At 37.9% G+C, this 17642-nt stretch overlaps 1 protein-coding gene across 2 annotated transcripts in view; it reads right to left on the reverse strand.

Annotated features, from left to right (window-relative positions):
- FARP2 (FERM, ARH/RhoGEF and pleckstrin domain protein 2) overlaps positions 1-8551 on the reverse strand; it is an 81165-nt gene extending 72614 nt beyond the window's left edge. For both annotated transcript variants that reach the window (XM_070753220.1, XM_070753219.1), the window contains exons 1-2: positions 8408-8551; positions 422-655 (exon numbers count right to left, since the gene is read on the reverse strand). In XM_070753220.1, the coding sequence (XP_070609321.1) occupies positions 422-625 (204 nt within the window). In that variant the 5' untranslated portion in view covers positions 626-655; positions 8408-8551. The remainder of the gene's footprint in view (positions 1-421; positions 656-8407) is intronic.
- Between the last annotated feature and the right edge of the window lie 9091 nt (positions 8552-17642).

Consider the following 17642-nt stretch of genomic DNA (forward strand, 5'->3'; position numbering starts at 1 on the left):
GTTCAGAAGTGCTTGCTACGCTCGCAGGCATTACATCCTGGTACTGACCCTCTGCGCATGGTAGAAGCCTTTGCACATGCACCAAGGGTTTGTTGCCAGCCGCTTTCAAGCAGTAGCAACTGGCAAACTGGTTTGGGAGTGTGGCAACTGGCCATCACTATTGGTTCGGCAAACTGGGCCAAATTTCCACCACTGGCTCACCCGAACCAGTCTGAACTGGTAGCAATCCACCATTGAACTAACTATATCCCCAAGACACGTATAAACACATATACACCTTTCCATTTAACTCCAGTGTTAAAGGGCTTTTAAATATGTAAGCCATGAGTCTAGATTCAAACAACACATTCTCATTCAAGTGAATCCATTTTCCAAAGAGCAAGTTTAAACATTTGGACATAACACCTTGCTGAAATCTTACCTCAATATCAATTACTTCCTGAGTATTATCCAAAAGCTTTACTTTGATTTGTATAGATCTTTCGTAAGTTCTAGGAGATGTTGAGACCATGGCAGAAGAAATATTCTGTCCTGGTTCCAGAGTACTCACTCCAGAATTTTTCTGAACTCCCAAACGAGATGCTGGAGTTTGCAGTACTCTGTAAGTTCCTTCTATTTCTCCCATTTTTTTACATCAGGCAATAATCCAAATAATCTAAAATGAAACACAAGGATTACATTTTAATATGAATATTCAGCAATGAATGAATCAAAGTACTGTTTTTTACAGTCTTGGAAAAGTTTGTAAAATAATGAAATAATTAAGTGATCCTATGGTAAGAATAACCAATCTTTAACTGTCACATTGAGGAGATGATGAAAAATTGGAAGTGCAGGAAAAAAAATGAAAAATGATGGGCAGGGCTATGTTATACACATGAGCTTCACAAGGATTTTCTGGTTTTTCTTCTAAACTTTTAAGGTGTGGATTTTTTTCTGAGCTTTTAAAACTACTGTACTTTTGTAATGCTTTAACGTCTTTAAAACTAATTTTAAGGCTATTTGTAAGGTCTTTAAGGCTACTTTCAAGCTTCTCAGGCTACTTTTGTACTATTTTAAGGCTTTAAAAGCAACTTTTGCTTTGTAATACAGTTGTGTGTATTACTATTTCAAAATGATAGGAAGCTAAATTTTAGCTTTGCAGTAAGAAGGACAGCTTTCTGGAAGAAATAAACAAGGTTAAAAATGAGATTCACAAACTACCAGTTCTGTAATTTATCTTGTACATTCAGTAGACAAACCAATGAATATACTTTAATCACAACTGTGCCTCATTCATCTAGCTGAAAGTTTGTAACAATGTACTGCAACTCCAGTTGAGATATTAAAATGAAATGCCATTCACATTCAGGATACAGTGTGCTTATTTCAAGTATCAACATCAGCTCAATCTCGTAGTACAAAAATTTTGGAAAGATGCAAGATGAGATTAATAGGATGCTGAATATAAAATGGGTGATTACAAAGGAGATAGCAGTTCTAATAACGAGGAGGGATAAGGGTGACTTCAGAGAAATTAAAGAATCAGCTATAGAAAGTGCCCAAGCGGTAATAGTTTTAGGTTGGAAGGATGCAACAAAATGGACAATACAAAACTGGTATCGGTACATAGTGGAACACATTCAATTTGAAATTATGGAAATTAAAACGAATACGATCGATGAAAATAAAGTGGAAAAACTGATAGGAAGATGGGACAGGGTCAGAGGTTTTATGGCTAGTAGAATACGAGACAGAGCCATAAAGAACAAATTGGAATCACTCTACACTTTGTAAATAGTTTGATGTTCCTGGTTTTAAAATATTATAAATTAGTACACCCTCACTGGCGGAGGGACCAAATGATTGTTGTTGTTGGGTGGCGGAAGCACATATCACTGTGCAGTTTTGTGTTGTGGGTATTCATTTATATTATAAAAATCAATCAAATTTATTTTTAAAAACCCATCAGTTCAATCTCCGGGCATTTTCATAAGAAACCAGAGAGCAAATATAATGTCTTGACTTCGTAATACAGAATCAAAGATTGGAGCTTTAATTTGATTTCCAAATGTAGATGGAGCATATTTTCAAACATGGATTGGAAGGCCAATAAATATTGTTAAATATAAATAAATGTACAACATTGTTGCAAGAAGATGTATTCGGAGCAAAATATGACGACTAACCAAAAAGCACTATTTCAATTTCAAGAAAGGTAAATTGAGGTATATTTTAGTTTAGAGGATATGTAGTAAATACCAATAAAGTTTTACTCTCACACACATGCATACACACACAGTTTCCATCTTTATGTGCTTATTAATATTGCAATTAGACGCATATCTACATGGTTTACAAATAACGCCTCAATATCCAACTACATAAAACTTTGGTATTACTGCAAAATAACTCTTCTTTAAACGTGTTTTACAATTCTTAAAATAAAAACTAATGTAACATGTAAATTTATATTCCTTTCTTTAGTAATAAAAAATCAAAATCATCACTAATATTTTAGTTCAATTAAATAATTCAGCTCAATCAAAATAGTACAAGCATAGACAATAATCTCATAATCTTTCCATTTATAGCCCACTGAATGTCTGAACCTTTGCCCATAGTTGTCTGTGGCATTAAAAAAGGGAAAGGAATCTTGGCAGCCTCACTGGATAAAATAAGTCATTGGGAAGCTTTCCCCAGTCTCGGCAATACATCCTTCAGATGTATTGGCAATTCTCATAATCCCTAGACAAGCTCATAATCCTTGGCTCCATATGAGTTTGCAGAGCCCACTCTGTCCACAGAACGTACAATGAATGTCAATTATTAATTTAAAATCTCTTTAGGGTTTTGTTGTAAAGCACTTTCCAGTTGCCTAAAATCATTCGTTATTGTTATATTCCCTTTTCTCTTCTTTATACTTCTTTGCCGTAAAGGATATTGTTACTCCTCTTACATAGGCCTTAAGTGTATCCCACAGATTTTGTACAGTTGTTGGCTGTGATTTTAATTACTAATGTCTTGATTTTTATGTTAGTGCCATGATGTCTAAAATTATTTTTAAAAAACAATCAATTTGGAAAATAAAAAAGGAACTTGGATCTTCATTCAATCTATCTGTGCTATTATAGACCTATAACCCTACTAATGGGGCAATGCCCACAAGATTATTTACCAGCTAAGGGGTCAATCAAGATCAAGAAATAGTGAATGATAACATGCACTCCCTCCATTCCATTGGATAAAAGCTAAAACTAGCAGGATCTAGCAATGGCCAAGCTAGACAGAATCATTATATAAACACTCAGCAAATGTTTCTGACTCTCAACTTGAGGAAAAACAGGGCAAAGTCCATTGATTTACAAAGGCAGGAGGAAAAGTCTAAGTTTTAAAACCCCAGAGCAAACATACAGGGCTGATTTTCTATTTTCTGCAAAATTTTCGGCCATGTTGAGATTTTGAAAATTCTACCACAAACAACTTTCTTAAGACATGATTTAGTGTTTGAAGAGTTAGGATTTATTACTCGGCTTGTGAAGTCTGACCCACAATAGCATCATCCTTCCACTATGCCATTTTGTTTCAATACTTTAACACCAATCAAGACATGCTTTTAATAATAACAATAATTTATAATAATTTATTAGATTTGTATGCCGTCCCTCTCCGAGGACTTGGGGCGGCTCACAACAACTCGGGGCGGCTCCGTTTCTTCTGCCTAATAATTTAACAATTGTCTTACAACCCCACCAATTTGATATTTACCCAAGTATTCTGCTTGAACAATACCATCTATAGAGATAACCAAACAGAACTGACTCAAATGTGCTTTTTCAAAAGACAACTTGACTTCTTCTTTTTTTTCTTTTTTTTTAATTATTGAATATATACATTAAAAACAGGGTACAGAAAGGCAAAGGGAATATACGTAATGTACATTCTAGCAATTATGATTTACTTATACAGTATAGTACACGTAAGTGGGGAGGGAGAAAAGAAGAAGGGGAGGGAGTTGGGGAAGAGGGGAAAAGAGATATGAGGGACAAATGGGACAAATGGTACCATTGGTTAAAAAAAAGAAATTACTTAAAAATTATTCATCAAGAAAAATATCCAACAAAAACAACTTGTAAAACCAGCAATCTACGTTACAAATCATAATATCAAAATGAAACGACAAACTGTAAACATAGATTGACACAAATTTTGAATAACAAAGAAACTGAATGAACAAACCCTTAAACCACTGATACGTATTGGCACTAGCAGTTACGTCAAAAACATATGGATAAAACCTTAGGGAAATCTACACCACCTATGTGTTTAAACCACAGGCCACAAAGCATGGAAGCCCTAGCTCTAACGCTGGCCCTTTACACTCTTTCTACTATTCGACTTCTTCTTCTTTTTAAAACCATTTGAGACAACTATAACCAAGTGTCAAATTTGCAGCCCGTGGACCAGATGCAACATCCACACCCGATTTAGCGAAGGGGAAAAAAGTTGCAATACGTCATAAGATGCTGCCGTGATGATACAAGTTTGATACCTCTGACCTCGATGATGGAGAATCTCTTCAAACAAATAGAAACGAGAAACTCAAATCTCTGTCTACCTCTTGCCCAACTTTTAACTTTAGTTAACTATAACAGAATGCCACCTAATCAGTGGAAATCTCCTAAAGGTAAGAGATATATTTCTGGTTTTCCTAGATAAAGTTACAGGTCTAGCCTACTTCAAAAGGCCAAGCCTTTGTGCCTCTTCTCTGGAGGACTAAGAAACACTTCTAGGATACAGTTAAAAGTTTTTTAAGGACTACAATGGAAAGGTATGTCACAGCAGCAAGATTCCTCTCAAACAAGGACAGGGAAGAAAATCTGCAATGAAGAAGTCATTCTATTTTGAGGACTTTATTATTTTGTGGCCTGAAACCAGGCTCCTTCTGCTGCTCAGCTATTTTTTTAGGTAAGTCCAATGAGACTCTTGGGAAAGATAATCTTCCATTTGAATCTTCCCTTGTTTCTCCAAGGAAGATTTCTGTCTCCAAAATGGAGCCTTTCCCCTCTCTCAACTAAAGGAACATAAATCTTGCCTTTTCCTGCAAACCCCCCCCCCCCCCCAGTTAATAGCAGAGAAAAACTTTTAATGAGTATACATCTTTTCAACTTCTATGCCCTAATTTTGTTTTGTTCCTCTTCCAAGTCTGCCCTGAGCCAATATTCTCAAGCATACCCTGCTCTTTTTGATGGTTTTATGCAGATTAAAAATGGAAATACCAATCATCTCAGCTAAGAGTTATTTGGAGGCTTTATTTAGAATTTATTTTATTTTTGTTATTATTGTAATATTTAATTTTTTACTGTCAACAAATACTCTTACAGTAGGAAGAGATTATTATGTATGTGTTATCTAGGGTCAATTCATCAAAATTGTTTTTGACAATTGTTTAAAAATCTTATCCATAATATTTATATGGAGATAGATACATAACTAAATCTACTAACCAATATTGAGTTTTATTTTAAGTGGTAGTTTGAGTGTTTTAATTTAAATGGTAGTTTAGGACACTTTTATTGGCCACTAGTCCTATAAAACATTCTGCGTGCAATAGTTTAAAAGATGAACTCATACCAATTATATTCAACTTCTAGTACACTGCTAGCCCTGCAAGAAAAATATTATTAAAGATACCAGGGCAATAAAATGCATTTATGTAAGAAATGAAGGGGGTCTAGTTGAATTGTATTTATGTTTATTAGATATAGGTTTCACTTAGTAAGGTTCTGAGCAGTATGCAATTAAAATGCTAAATATAATACACAACAGTAATGAATAAAAGATGAAAGGCTGTAGCTAGCCAAACTTAAAAGTACTTTCAGGTGAAAGTGTTTTCATTTAACTCGTAGAGTTAATTCTTATCCAGACTTTCACAGCTATGCACCACTATTAAAACATCACTGTATCCTGCAAGCAATATGAAAGTAGGCATTTATTCCATTTAGTCAGAATGAAACTAGTCTATGATGAATTAAACAGGTCAAGGTGGGTACTTTGACTGGATCCCAAAATAAAGAATTGCAAACAATATTTTTTTTGGACAAATAATATAAGGCTCATCAAGGACCTGATACAATATGTTCATTCAGGGGAAATGAAGGTAACATTCTAGGAGTGGCACCCTTATTTGATCAAAGGTGAATACTGTACACTAGTAGAGTATCCATAATCTGTAAATCTGCTTCAGGAGAAAAACGGCAGCACTCAATTATTTCTTAGTATGTAATATTGTAACAATCTTTGTGTCTCATCTGAATGACCAGTCAAGCTTGGTCATGTGGCATACATTAACCAGAATTGGAAACAAAACTATCCTTCAAATAGGTTTTAGGGTTGTTCCAGATTGAATTATAAAAAGTTGGCTTCAGAGTGCCAATGTAATGCCCATCTTCAACTTGTTCTAATAACTACAATTTTCTCCAGAATCTCACAATAGTTACAGAGGGCAGTCCTACATCTGCAGGAAAAGATGCAGTAGCTTGAAAGAGCTGCAGGCAGATGCTATGTTTGTGCTCCTATGCTCCCCAAAGGATCTTTTCTGAATTACTTCAAAGGCAGCGCACAGTCCTAATAAGGTTTTTAACATTTCACTGTATTATGCTTTTAAACAACGCTTTTAAAACACCGAGAAATTAAAGGATAAAACAGATTATAATTTAATACTAATATGTATGAAAAAAACCTTGTAAATTTAGTAAAAATTATTATTGCAAGTAAGAGGCAATATTTTATGCAAATTTACAATTACTAGAGTAATTATAAAAATCCAACTTTTGAAATAAAAAATAATTATTATTGTTTTTATTCCCACTATTCTAAAACAGAATTGTAATACACAAACATACATATAGACAGTATACCAAAGATCAGACCCCATGGGCCATTCTTAATATCTTTTACTACTTTTTTTTCCCAGGGGAAATTGTTATTGTACTAAAAATGTACAAAGCTCATGTATCAAAATAGTAAAAAAAATTATTTAGAAGAAAATGACAACCACTTCATACATTTAATTTAAACTGTTTAAAGAGGTCTAAGTTTTGGTATATACAGTAAATCATACTTTAGAAGCCAGATAGAAGCCAGTTATTCCTGCACAAATTGATCATAAGCTCCTACTGTCATTTATTTAGGTACCATTTATAGGTGGCACCTGTTTCTAAAATATTCTCTTTGCAGCAAAATTGTAAATCATTAGTATATAAAAAAACACATATGCAAACTTTATGAGAACACAATAGAATATAATCAAATTTATTGCTAAAGCAAATTAGAAAAGATAGTGAGATGCAGAAATGTTCTGGAACAATGCTTTATACTTATAATCACGTTTAAACATTCAGGAAGGAGTTCCACAAGCTTTTTAGAAGAAAAACAAAATAAAGTTGGCTGTCTAACATCTTGAAAAAACTGACTTGCATTAAATCTACACAAAACGATAATGGCATGAGTCAGTTTTTAAAACCCAGTTTGGGAAGAGCAATTGTTGTGTTATTACAAAGTTATTGAAATATACTGCTGATTTTTTTTCCCAACAGTTAAGCCTGGAAATCAGGATAAAAATAACCTAGCTCTGTAAGGAAAACCGGTTTTCACGAGGGAAGTGTTTTTAATAGAAAAGTGAACACAAGAACAAGGGGGCAGAATCTGAAGTTAGTTGGGGGAAAGATCAGAAGCAACGTGAGAAAGTATTATTTTACTAGATGCTTGGAACAAACTCCCAGCAGACGTGGTTGGTAAATCCACAGTAACTGAATTTAAACATGCCTGGGATAAACACATATCCATCCTAAGATAAAATACAGAAAGTAGTATAAGGGCAGACTAGATGGACCATGAGGTCTTTTTCTGCCGTCAATCTTCTATGTTTCTATATATGACAAACCTCCCTACAAAGTTAAAAGTTGTGCGGCATACTTGGAAACCATCACCAAGATTTAACACAGCTATCAAATCTTGGCTGCAAAAAAAATTAATAGGTGCAGAGATTGGGGCAACCACTGGTTCCAGCTCCAGGCCAGAAAGTCACAGGAATCCCATATGATTGATACCCATCTGGTATGGGTATCTCTGCTGTTTGCCCCGCCCTGTCAAAGGGAGTGGCAGGGGCCAAAGAAACGACCGTAGTTTTGTATTTTCCAGGAAAAGATTGCTAATTCACCCCAGGTTCGATCTCATGGCCTCACCTCGTCGTATAACCACGGATCCGGCTCGGTTGACAACAGCGAAAAGCGAAGGGGCTTCGTGTAAGAAGGCCCCCTTTCAACACGGCTCTGAAAGAGCGACCTCCCCCCTCAGCACAGATCTCAATTGCGCCCCCCCCCTCACCGCTGTGCTCGCTTCGCCCTTTCCTCGAGCGAGTCCTCACCTTAAACCATCGCCGGGAAGGACGCGGACGGACGCCACCGCTGCCACTCGGTCCAACTCCGTCGCCCTGCTCCCGCCTTCCCCGCTTCGCCCCCTTTCCCAGCTTCAGAAGGCCAGCGCCATCATTGCCTCCCCCTTTTGGCCCGATACCTGTTGCTATTGGCTGCCGCAGACTTCCCCGGGGCGGGGCTTCGATTCTCCCGGTTCCAAAGGAGCCCAGTCAGCAACCTCGGAGGAGGGCGGAGGGCGCCTGGACTAGCACGCGGGGGTGTGCGCTCCCGATTTATGGGAGCAGCTCGGAAAATGCGTGGCGACACGAAACTGAAGGCGTTATTATAGCCCTAGTGGCATTTGGGACCTCGCAGGGTTGGGCGCGGCGGCAGGGATCGCTATTCACGAAGAATGTGTGAGCAGAAGGCAGCTTTCCTCAGATTAATGCGTACGGGCACCCTGCGAAGTGTGATACAGTATTTTCAACTGCTTTTATTACACTAAAATAGAATAAGGCACTTATAAAAGTGTCCCGCTGGGTTCCTCTTTTTCAAAACCCCTCACTCGTTCCAACTAACGCAATGGGAAAATAGTTAGCATGCCGGTATTGACTTTCCTCAGAGATGGGCTTAACGTGGGCCAGTAAAACAAATGATGAGAAATTCTGTTGTATGACTGTAACTTGTTGCTTGTATCCTAAGATTTTTATTAATATTGATCCTTCATTGCTTATTCGACCCCTATGACAATCATTAAGTGTTGTACCTCATGATTCTTGACAAATCTATACATTTTCTTTTATGTACACTGAGCATGTAAACCAAAGACAAATTCCTTGTGTGTCCAATCACACGTGGACAATAAAGAATTCTATTCTATTCAAAGTGTCGTCTTGTAACATCTGCAGCTAAGTGACCAAATGTGATGAAAAATGAAAAATATAAGTCAGCTGTATTTAATATACAGTACAGTATTGCAAATTCCTCTTTAAGCAATAGAGACAAATATAATATGACTGCAAGTGTTAAGCTGCTTCTGCCTTGTGCTTTCATTTTTCTGGCTCCTTTGCTTTCCTAGTGAACAAAAGCAACATTTAAATATATTAAAGGGTTAAATAAGGTCCAGGAGGGAAGTGTTTTTAATAGGAAAGTGAACACAAGAACAAGGGGACACAATCTGAAGTTAGTTGGGGGAAAGATCAAAAGCAACCCGAGGAAATATTATTTCACTGAAAGAGTAGTAGATCCTTGGAACAAACTTCCAGCAGACGTGGTAGATAAATCCACAGTAACTGAATTTAAACATGCCTGGGATAAACATATATCCATGCTAAGATAAAATACAGAAAATAGTATAAGGGCAGACTAGATGGACCATGAGGTCTTTTTCTGCCATCAGACTTCTATGTTTCTATGTTTCTATGTTTATTTATTTCACTTCTATTCAACTTCTATGACGCCCAATCCTTTGGGACTCTCATGGAACTGATGCCAAGTTTGTGCCCTAAACAGGGGAAATAAAGGAGGAAGGAGCCAATATATAGCTGACATGTTTCCAACCAATCTAAGAAAAAAATTGAATTATCTTGTTTAAAAAATTAGGTGGAATTTTAGAAAAAAGCTTTTATTCCAGAAAATAAAGTGTTGAAGAGACATTTCCTAGAATAGGACTTACACAGCCTCATCCTGCGGTTTTCTGTACCATAAAATGCCACCCAGCAAGAAAACACAGAAAATATCAAGGGAAGTCACGACAATGCACTTTACCCTGGCAGCTTTCTTATTACAGCAAAGATTATATTCATGAGAAACAAAACAGTTGAAATAGACTTTGGAAATCAAATCATCTAACACAATCCAACTCCGTGATCACTCAATGCAAGATCTACAATGTTGGATGCTATTATATATCCCTGGTAGATAGCCATGGAGTCTTTGCTTAAATACTTGTATTCAAGAGGATACAACAATCTTTTTGAACAATACCCTACATTATTGAATATGTCTTTCAAGCATTAGTATTTTTCCCACTAAAGTTTCTCAAAATTTGCTTCTCTGCAATTTCTACCCAGTGATGCTGATGTTGCTACATGAAGCAACACAAGAAAAACCTGCTCAATCTTTTGCATATTATCCTTTCAGGTGTTTGCTGAAGATTGCTATTATTTATTTCCTTCACCTTTTCTTCCTTGGGCAAATATATTCAGCTGTTTCAACTTTTTTTTTATTAGGCTTAATTCCCAGCCTCCCTATATTCTAAATACAATATAATAGAAACCAGAATAGGATGGTTATGACACAATGCTTTACTTCTGTTTATGCTTTTCTAGCAGTGCTTTTCTCACTTTAATGTCTTATAACATCTAGCTACTCTTAGATCTTTCTCATCACGGACTTGTGTTATGTTTTCTTTCTACCTAAGTGTAAGATAGTTCATTTACAATACAAATACAATCTAATAATAAGAGCTTAATTAATTAATGTTTAAATAGTATAAAATATTAAAATACAAATTAAGAAAGTATTACAATTATCTAATGATTAAAAGGAGGTGCCCTCACAGATTTCTAATACTGAAGACTGCAATTCTTAAAAAAGTTTAAACGCTCACAACGACTTAACTCAAATAGACTTCACTGAAGACTGTGTTGAAAAAGCATTACGTGACCTCAAACCTTCTCTACCAGTTGGACCGGAAAAAGCTTTCCACAGCCATAGCTGAACCACTAAGCATAATCTTTGAAATCTTTGAAAAATCATTAAGGACCAGCTCACTTCCAAAGCTATGGTCGAAAGCAATGGTCATCCCCATCTTCAAAAAAGGAGATCCCAGTGTAGTTGAAAACTACAGACCAATCTCACTATGCTGTGTCACATGCAAAGTCATGAAATCAATCATAAACCAATCAATTGCTCTCCATCTGGAAACTAACAACCTACTCTAACAAACAATTTGGTTTCAGAAAAAAATTACCCTGCAACCTGCAACTCCTTCACTGCAAAAATATATGGACTACACATCTCGATCAGGGAAAATCTATAGATGCAATTTATATTGATTTCTGCAAAGCCTTCGACTCAGTGGTTCATGACAAACTACTTCTAAAATTCAAGTCCTATGGCATCTCAGGATCCCTCCATAGTTGGATAACTGTGTTCCTATCAAACAGACAACAAGTTGTCAAAATAGGGAGCGCAATATCTAACCATGTTCCGGTTAAGAGCAGTGTTCCCCAAGGCAGCGTACTTGGACCAACACTCTTCATACTCTACATAAATTACCTTTGTGGTCACATTACAAGCAATTGTGTTCTCTTCGCCGATGATGTAAAACTTTTCAACACCACCGATACCACAGCTACTCTCCAGAAACACCTTGACTTTGTGTCTGAATGGTCAAACATCTGGCAACTCCAAATCTCAACCAACAAATGCTGTCCTACACATTGGCAAAAAGAATCTGAACACCAAATACAAGTTGAATAAACAGGACCTTACAGACAACCCTCACTCTGTAAAAGACCTTGGAATACTCATATCAAATGACCTAACTGCCAAAGCCATTGCAACATCGCCAAAAAGGCTTCAAGAGTTGTTAACTAGGCCGTTACAACTGTATACATGGTATGTTTGTATGTATGTTTGGTTTTTATATATTAAGGGGTTTTAATTTGCTTTTAGTATTGGATTTTATTGTATATTGTTCATGATTGTTGTTAGCCGCCCCAAGTTTTCGGAGAGGGGCGGCATATAAATCCAATAAAACTTGAAACTTGAAACTTAATCCTACGTAGCTTCTGCTCTGCCAATCTCACACTACTATTCAGAACATACAAAACATTTGCCAGACCAATCCTTGAATACAGCTCATCAGTCTGGATCCCACACCACATTTTGGACATAAATATTCTAGAAAATGTCCAGAGATACTTTACCAGAAGAGCCCTTCATTCTTCCACTTGCAACTGAATACCCTATGAAACGAGACTTACAATCCTAGGTTTAGAATGCTTAGAACTACGTCGCCTTAAACACAATTTAACATAGCCCATAAAATCATATGCTATAACATCCTTCCTGTCAATGACTACTTTAGCTTCAACCACAACAAAACACGAGCATACAATAGATACAAACTTAATGTAAACTGCTCCAAACTCGACTGCAGGAAATATGACTAGTAACTGAGTAGTTGATGCATGGAACTCATTACCAGACTCTAGTATCATCTCCTAACCCCCCAAAACTTTACCCTTAGACTATCCACTGTTGACCTCTCCTGATTCCTAAGAGGTCAGTAATGGGTGTGCATAAGTGCACCAGTGTGCCTTCCGTCCTCTGTCCTAATGTTTCTTTATTTTTTACTAGTCTCATGTATATAAATATTATTATATCTAATGTTTTTTCTTATTTTTCTTTTTACTACTATCATGTATATAAATACTATTATACCTTTACATACCTCCAATATGTACTTGACAAAACAAATAAATAAAAATAAATAAATAATAAGTGCATGATATAACGGGAGAAATGCAGATGATCTTCTACATGCTAGAAAGATAATATCTGCATAGCTGTTTGTTCAAAAAGACATTTTCCAGTACCTCAATAACTAGATACATTTATAATGGGTGAGGTGGCTTCCTAGGCATTCAGGAAAAATAATTTTTTTTTTGTCTTCCCTGGCCCCTCAAAACACTCTGCAAGCCTCCCAAACCCTGTGTGTGCCTCATTGTTTTGTAAAAATTGACCCATTTTTTCACTTGTTTTTGCAGGAATCGGGGTGCACGCAGGGTTTGGGAGAACCTCAGTGTTTCTGGGGGCTGGGTGAAGGCAAAAACACTCCCGTTTTAGTTGTGAAAAATTATTATTATTATTATTATTATTATCATCATTATTTATTAGATTTGTATGCCACCCCTCTCCAAAGACTTTGGGCGGCTCACAACAATGATAAAAACAATGTTATAGTGGCACAAATCTAATATTAAAAGAAATAAGTAAAACCCTATCATATTAAAACCAGACAACACATACATACCAAATATAAATTATAAGGAGCCTGGGGGAAAGATGTCTCAAATCCCCCATGCCTGGCGGTATAGGTGGGTCTTGAGTAGTTTACGAAAGACAAGGAGGTTGGGAGAAGTTCTAATCTCCGGGGGAGTTGATTCCAGAGGGCCAGGGCTGCCACAGAGAAGGCTCTTCCCCTGGGGCCTGCCAGATGACATTGTTTAGTCGACGGGACCTGGAGAAGGCCAACTCTGTGGGACCTTATGGGTCGCTGGGATTCGTGCGGTAGCAAGCAGTTCCGAAAAATTGCCCACTTTATGCAAAAACAGGGACATTTGTGCCTTCCCCCAGCCTCCAGAAGCACTCTGCAGGCCTCCCAAATCCTCTATGCACCTCAATTTTGCGAAAAACAGACCATTTTCACAAAAATGGGATGTGGGGGTGGGACTTCATCAAGCCAAAAATGGTTGTATTCTGTGTATAACATGCACCAACATTTCCACCCTCTTTTAAGGGAGCGAAAGGTGCATCTTATACAGTAATACCTCGTCTTACGAACCTAATTGGTTCCCGGGGAAGGTTCGTAAGACGAAAAGTTCGTAAGACGAAACATTGTTTCCCACAGGAAACAATGTAAAGTCAATTAATCCATGCAACAACCCCCCCCCCCCGCAAAAAACGCCGCCGCCCGGCTGTCACCTTTTGAAACAGCCGGGGGGCTTCCCAGCAGCCTCCCAAATGCCGAACGCCAAACCCGAACTTCCGGGTTTGGCATTCGGGAGGCCGCCGAGAAGCCCCACGGCTGTTTTAGAAGATGACAGCCGGGCTGCGGGGCTTCTCAGCGGCCTCCCGAACCCGAACATTTGCCGAACTTCCAGGTTCAGGGTTCAGAAGGCCACCGAGAAGCCCCGCCGCCCGGCTGTCATCTTTTAAAACAGCCGGGGAGCTTCTCGGAGGCCTCCTGAATGCTGAACCCGGAAGTTCGGGTTTGGCGTTCGGGTTCAGGAGGCTGCTGGGAAGCCCCCAGGCTGTTTTAGAAGACGACAGCCGGGCTGCGGGGCTTCTCACCAGCCTCCCGAACCCGAACCTTTGCCGAACTTCCGGGTTCGGGGTTCGGAAGGCCGCCGAGAAGCCCCGCCGCCCGGCTGTCGTCTTTTAAAACAGCCGGGGAGCTTCTCAGAGGCCTTCTGAATGCCGAACCCGGAAGTTCGGATTTGGCGTTCGGGTTCAGGAGGCTGCTGGGAAGCCCCCAGGCTGTTTTAGAAGGTGACAGCCGGGCTGCGGGGCTTCCCAGTGGCCTCCCGAACCCGAACTTTTGCCGAACCTCCGGGTTTGGCGTTTGGGAGGCCTCTGGGAAGCCGCGCCGCCCGGCTGTCACTTTTTAAAACAGCCGGGGGGCTTCTCGGCGGCCTTCTGAATGCCAAACCCAGAAGTTCGGGTTTGGCGTTCGGGTTCAGGAGGACGCTGGGAAGCCCCCCAGCTGTTTCAAAAAGCGACAGCCGGGCGGCGGGGCTTCGCGGCGGCGGGTTCGTAAGAAGGAAAAAGTTCGTAAGAAGAGGCAAAAAATTTCTGAACCCCGGGTTCGTATCTCGGGTTGTTCGTAAGACGAGGGGTTCATATCATGAGGTACCACTGTATTCTGAAAAATATGGTACTTTGGCCACCTAATGAGAAGGAAGGACTCACTGGAGAAGAGCCTGATGCTGGAAAACAATGAGGGCAAATGAAGAAGTGGACAACAGAATGAGGTGGCTGGATGGAGTCACTGAAGCAGTAGGTATGAGCTTAAATGGACTCCAGAGGATGTTAGAGAATAGGAAGGCCTGGAGGAATGTTGTCCATGGGGTCACAATGGGTAGGGCATGACTTTGCAACTAATAACAACAATAGCAAATAAAATGTGTGTTAGGATTACTGGAATTAACTATGTAGGAAGATGGTAAATTCCTTTTTAATAGATGTATTCAAACAGAGACTAAGACTAAGACTTAGTTTAATTTCTGTACAGGGAATTGAACTCTATGTCCTAGGATTTCTTCCAAAATTCTAATCAAGTAGCATAGGACAAGCAGTTGATGGAAGAAGCAGAAACTATACCCATATAAAATCATACATCATGAAAAAGTCATTTTTTATTTCTTGTATTTGTTGTATAACACACACATTTGAAGCCTATACTGGCCCCATTGTAGGGCAAAAAAAATGTTATTCAGAGTTGAGACTGTTATCATGTCTGAAAATAAAATGGCTTTTTGGTTGCCAAAAATGAAGTCTTTTTTTGGCTCTCTTATTCCACCACAGTATTAAAACCCCTAATTTGCACTGCTTGCAAACTGCCCTTGGGCTCCTGTCCACATGAGCCAATATAACTTTGTAAACCTTTACAGAGTATAGTAATCTTTTTAAATACTAAAGTTAACATTATGCAGTAAGCTTTAATGATTATTTTTGAATCTCTCCCACATACTGTACTTGCATAGAGTAGATGCAAATTATTTATTTTATTTATTAGATTTGTATGCCGCCCCCTCTCCGTAGAAATTAGAGCTGCAAATGCTGTGACGTACTCACTGACCTACTCTGACTCTGTTTCATTTAACTGGCAATTAATGAATGTAGAAACGGATGTTCTTGAAAGCATGTGGTAATAATATAGCATTTCCCTCTGCCTCAATTTCATTCAACCTCAAAAACGTGAGGCATCTAAAGAGACATGATGAAAACCAAGATATTAAAGCATCTGACAAAAGCTTGGCTAGACTGTCACACACTCCAACACCAAAATAAAATAAAGCCAAATCAAATGAGAATGCTGGGATTAAGTTTGAACTTTATTTATTTTCCTTTTCTTCAGTTTTGTACTTATTGTGGAATATTTTAAAAATGGCTAAAGTTTATAGTTGGATGCATGAATTCAGACAGGGTAAATGTTCTGGTAACCTTTCTTTCACTAAACTTGGAATAAAACAGAATTCCTTATCTATTCATTGATTTGTTTTTAAATACAGTTCAATCATGTTTGGTGCTATTATTTCAGGAAACATCCTATAATTACAAAAATGAAATAAAAGTAAACAGACTCAGACACTTGTAAAATAGTAATTTAGGTAATAAATACACCACCAAATGAATAATTATTTACCAGGTTAAATTAAAACTAATACACAGAGTTCTTGCTTAGCCCTGAAGAAGTTACTACCCTGCCCAAGCTTACAACCGTTGCAGTGCCTCTGAAATCATGTAAATAGCTAACGGGACACCTAAAATGTGTAAAGTTTGACATATGTACCATAAATACACCATTGTTGGTCTTTATTTTTTCTTTTTAGCAAGCAAGAACTTTTTATCATTTTAGTACAAGAACTCACCTTTGTTATTCATATCAAGTAAGAAAAGTATTTCAATTAATTGACTTATCTATTACATTTTATCTGGCCTTGGAAGTTGGTTAACATGGTTGGTCCAAAATCAGAGCTAGCTTTCAGGACCAAGAGAGAGGTACAACTTAGTCTTCCCAATTTCTATTTGACATTAAGACAATTGGTACTTTTGTTAACAAATATAGAGCTATCTATACTTAGGATGTGTATTCGGTGGCTAATAGTGAAAGATATTGAGCTTGTTAGCTGGAAATGCTATGCCATGGGATGAGCTTCTGTTCTTTGCTCCAGCTCCTGCCCACCTAGCATTTTTAAAAGCATACAAATGCAAATAGATAAATAGGTACCATTTTGGTGGGAAGATCAGTGTTCCGTGCTGACCATGGAAATATCTTTGGATAAGGCTGGTTCCCTTGGCTAAGAAACGAAGATGAGCACTGCCCTCTAGAGTCCAAAATGACTGAGCAGGGGGAACTTTTATTTTATCTATATTTGGGAAACTGTTCTTTTTATGCACATATCCAAGTATTGTTGAACTAAGTATTAGCCCTTAATATCAATAACACTACTGGAACTTCATGTCAATGTTATGATACCATTGCAAAGAAAGATGGGATAATAAGTATTGTGAAACAGCGAGGTTCATGTGGAACTGAATGTTCTGTGTATCTTGCTCAACTTCTAAGAGTATCAACATTTTGGTAACACATGTCCTTAGCAAAGTAACTGGTTGATGTAAATGTTTTTGTGTAATGGAATATTATTTTAAACTCTGTAATCAAGAGTTTTTGCAAGAAACTATTTTTAAACAGCCATCAAGTCACTTAATATAACCACACACTTCAGCAGA

The sequence above is a fragment of the Erythrolamprus reginae genome, chromosome 5 (genome assembly GCF_031021105.1).
Source record: "Erythrolamprus reginae isolate rEryReg1 chromosome 5, rEryReg1.hap1, whole genome shotgun sequence".
NCBI lineage: Eukaryota > Metazoa > Chordata > Lepidosauria > Squamata > Dipsadidae > Erythrolamprus > Erythrolamprus reginae.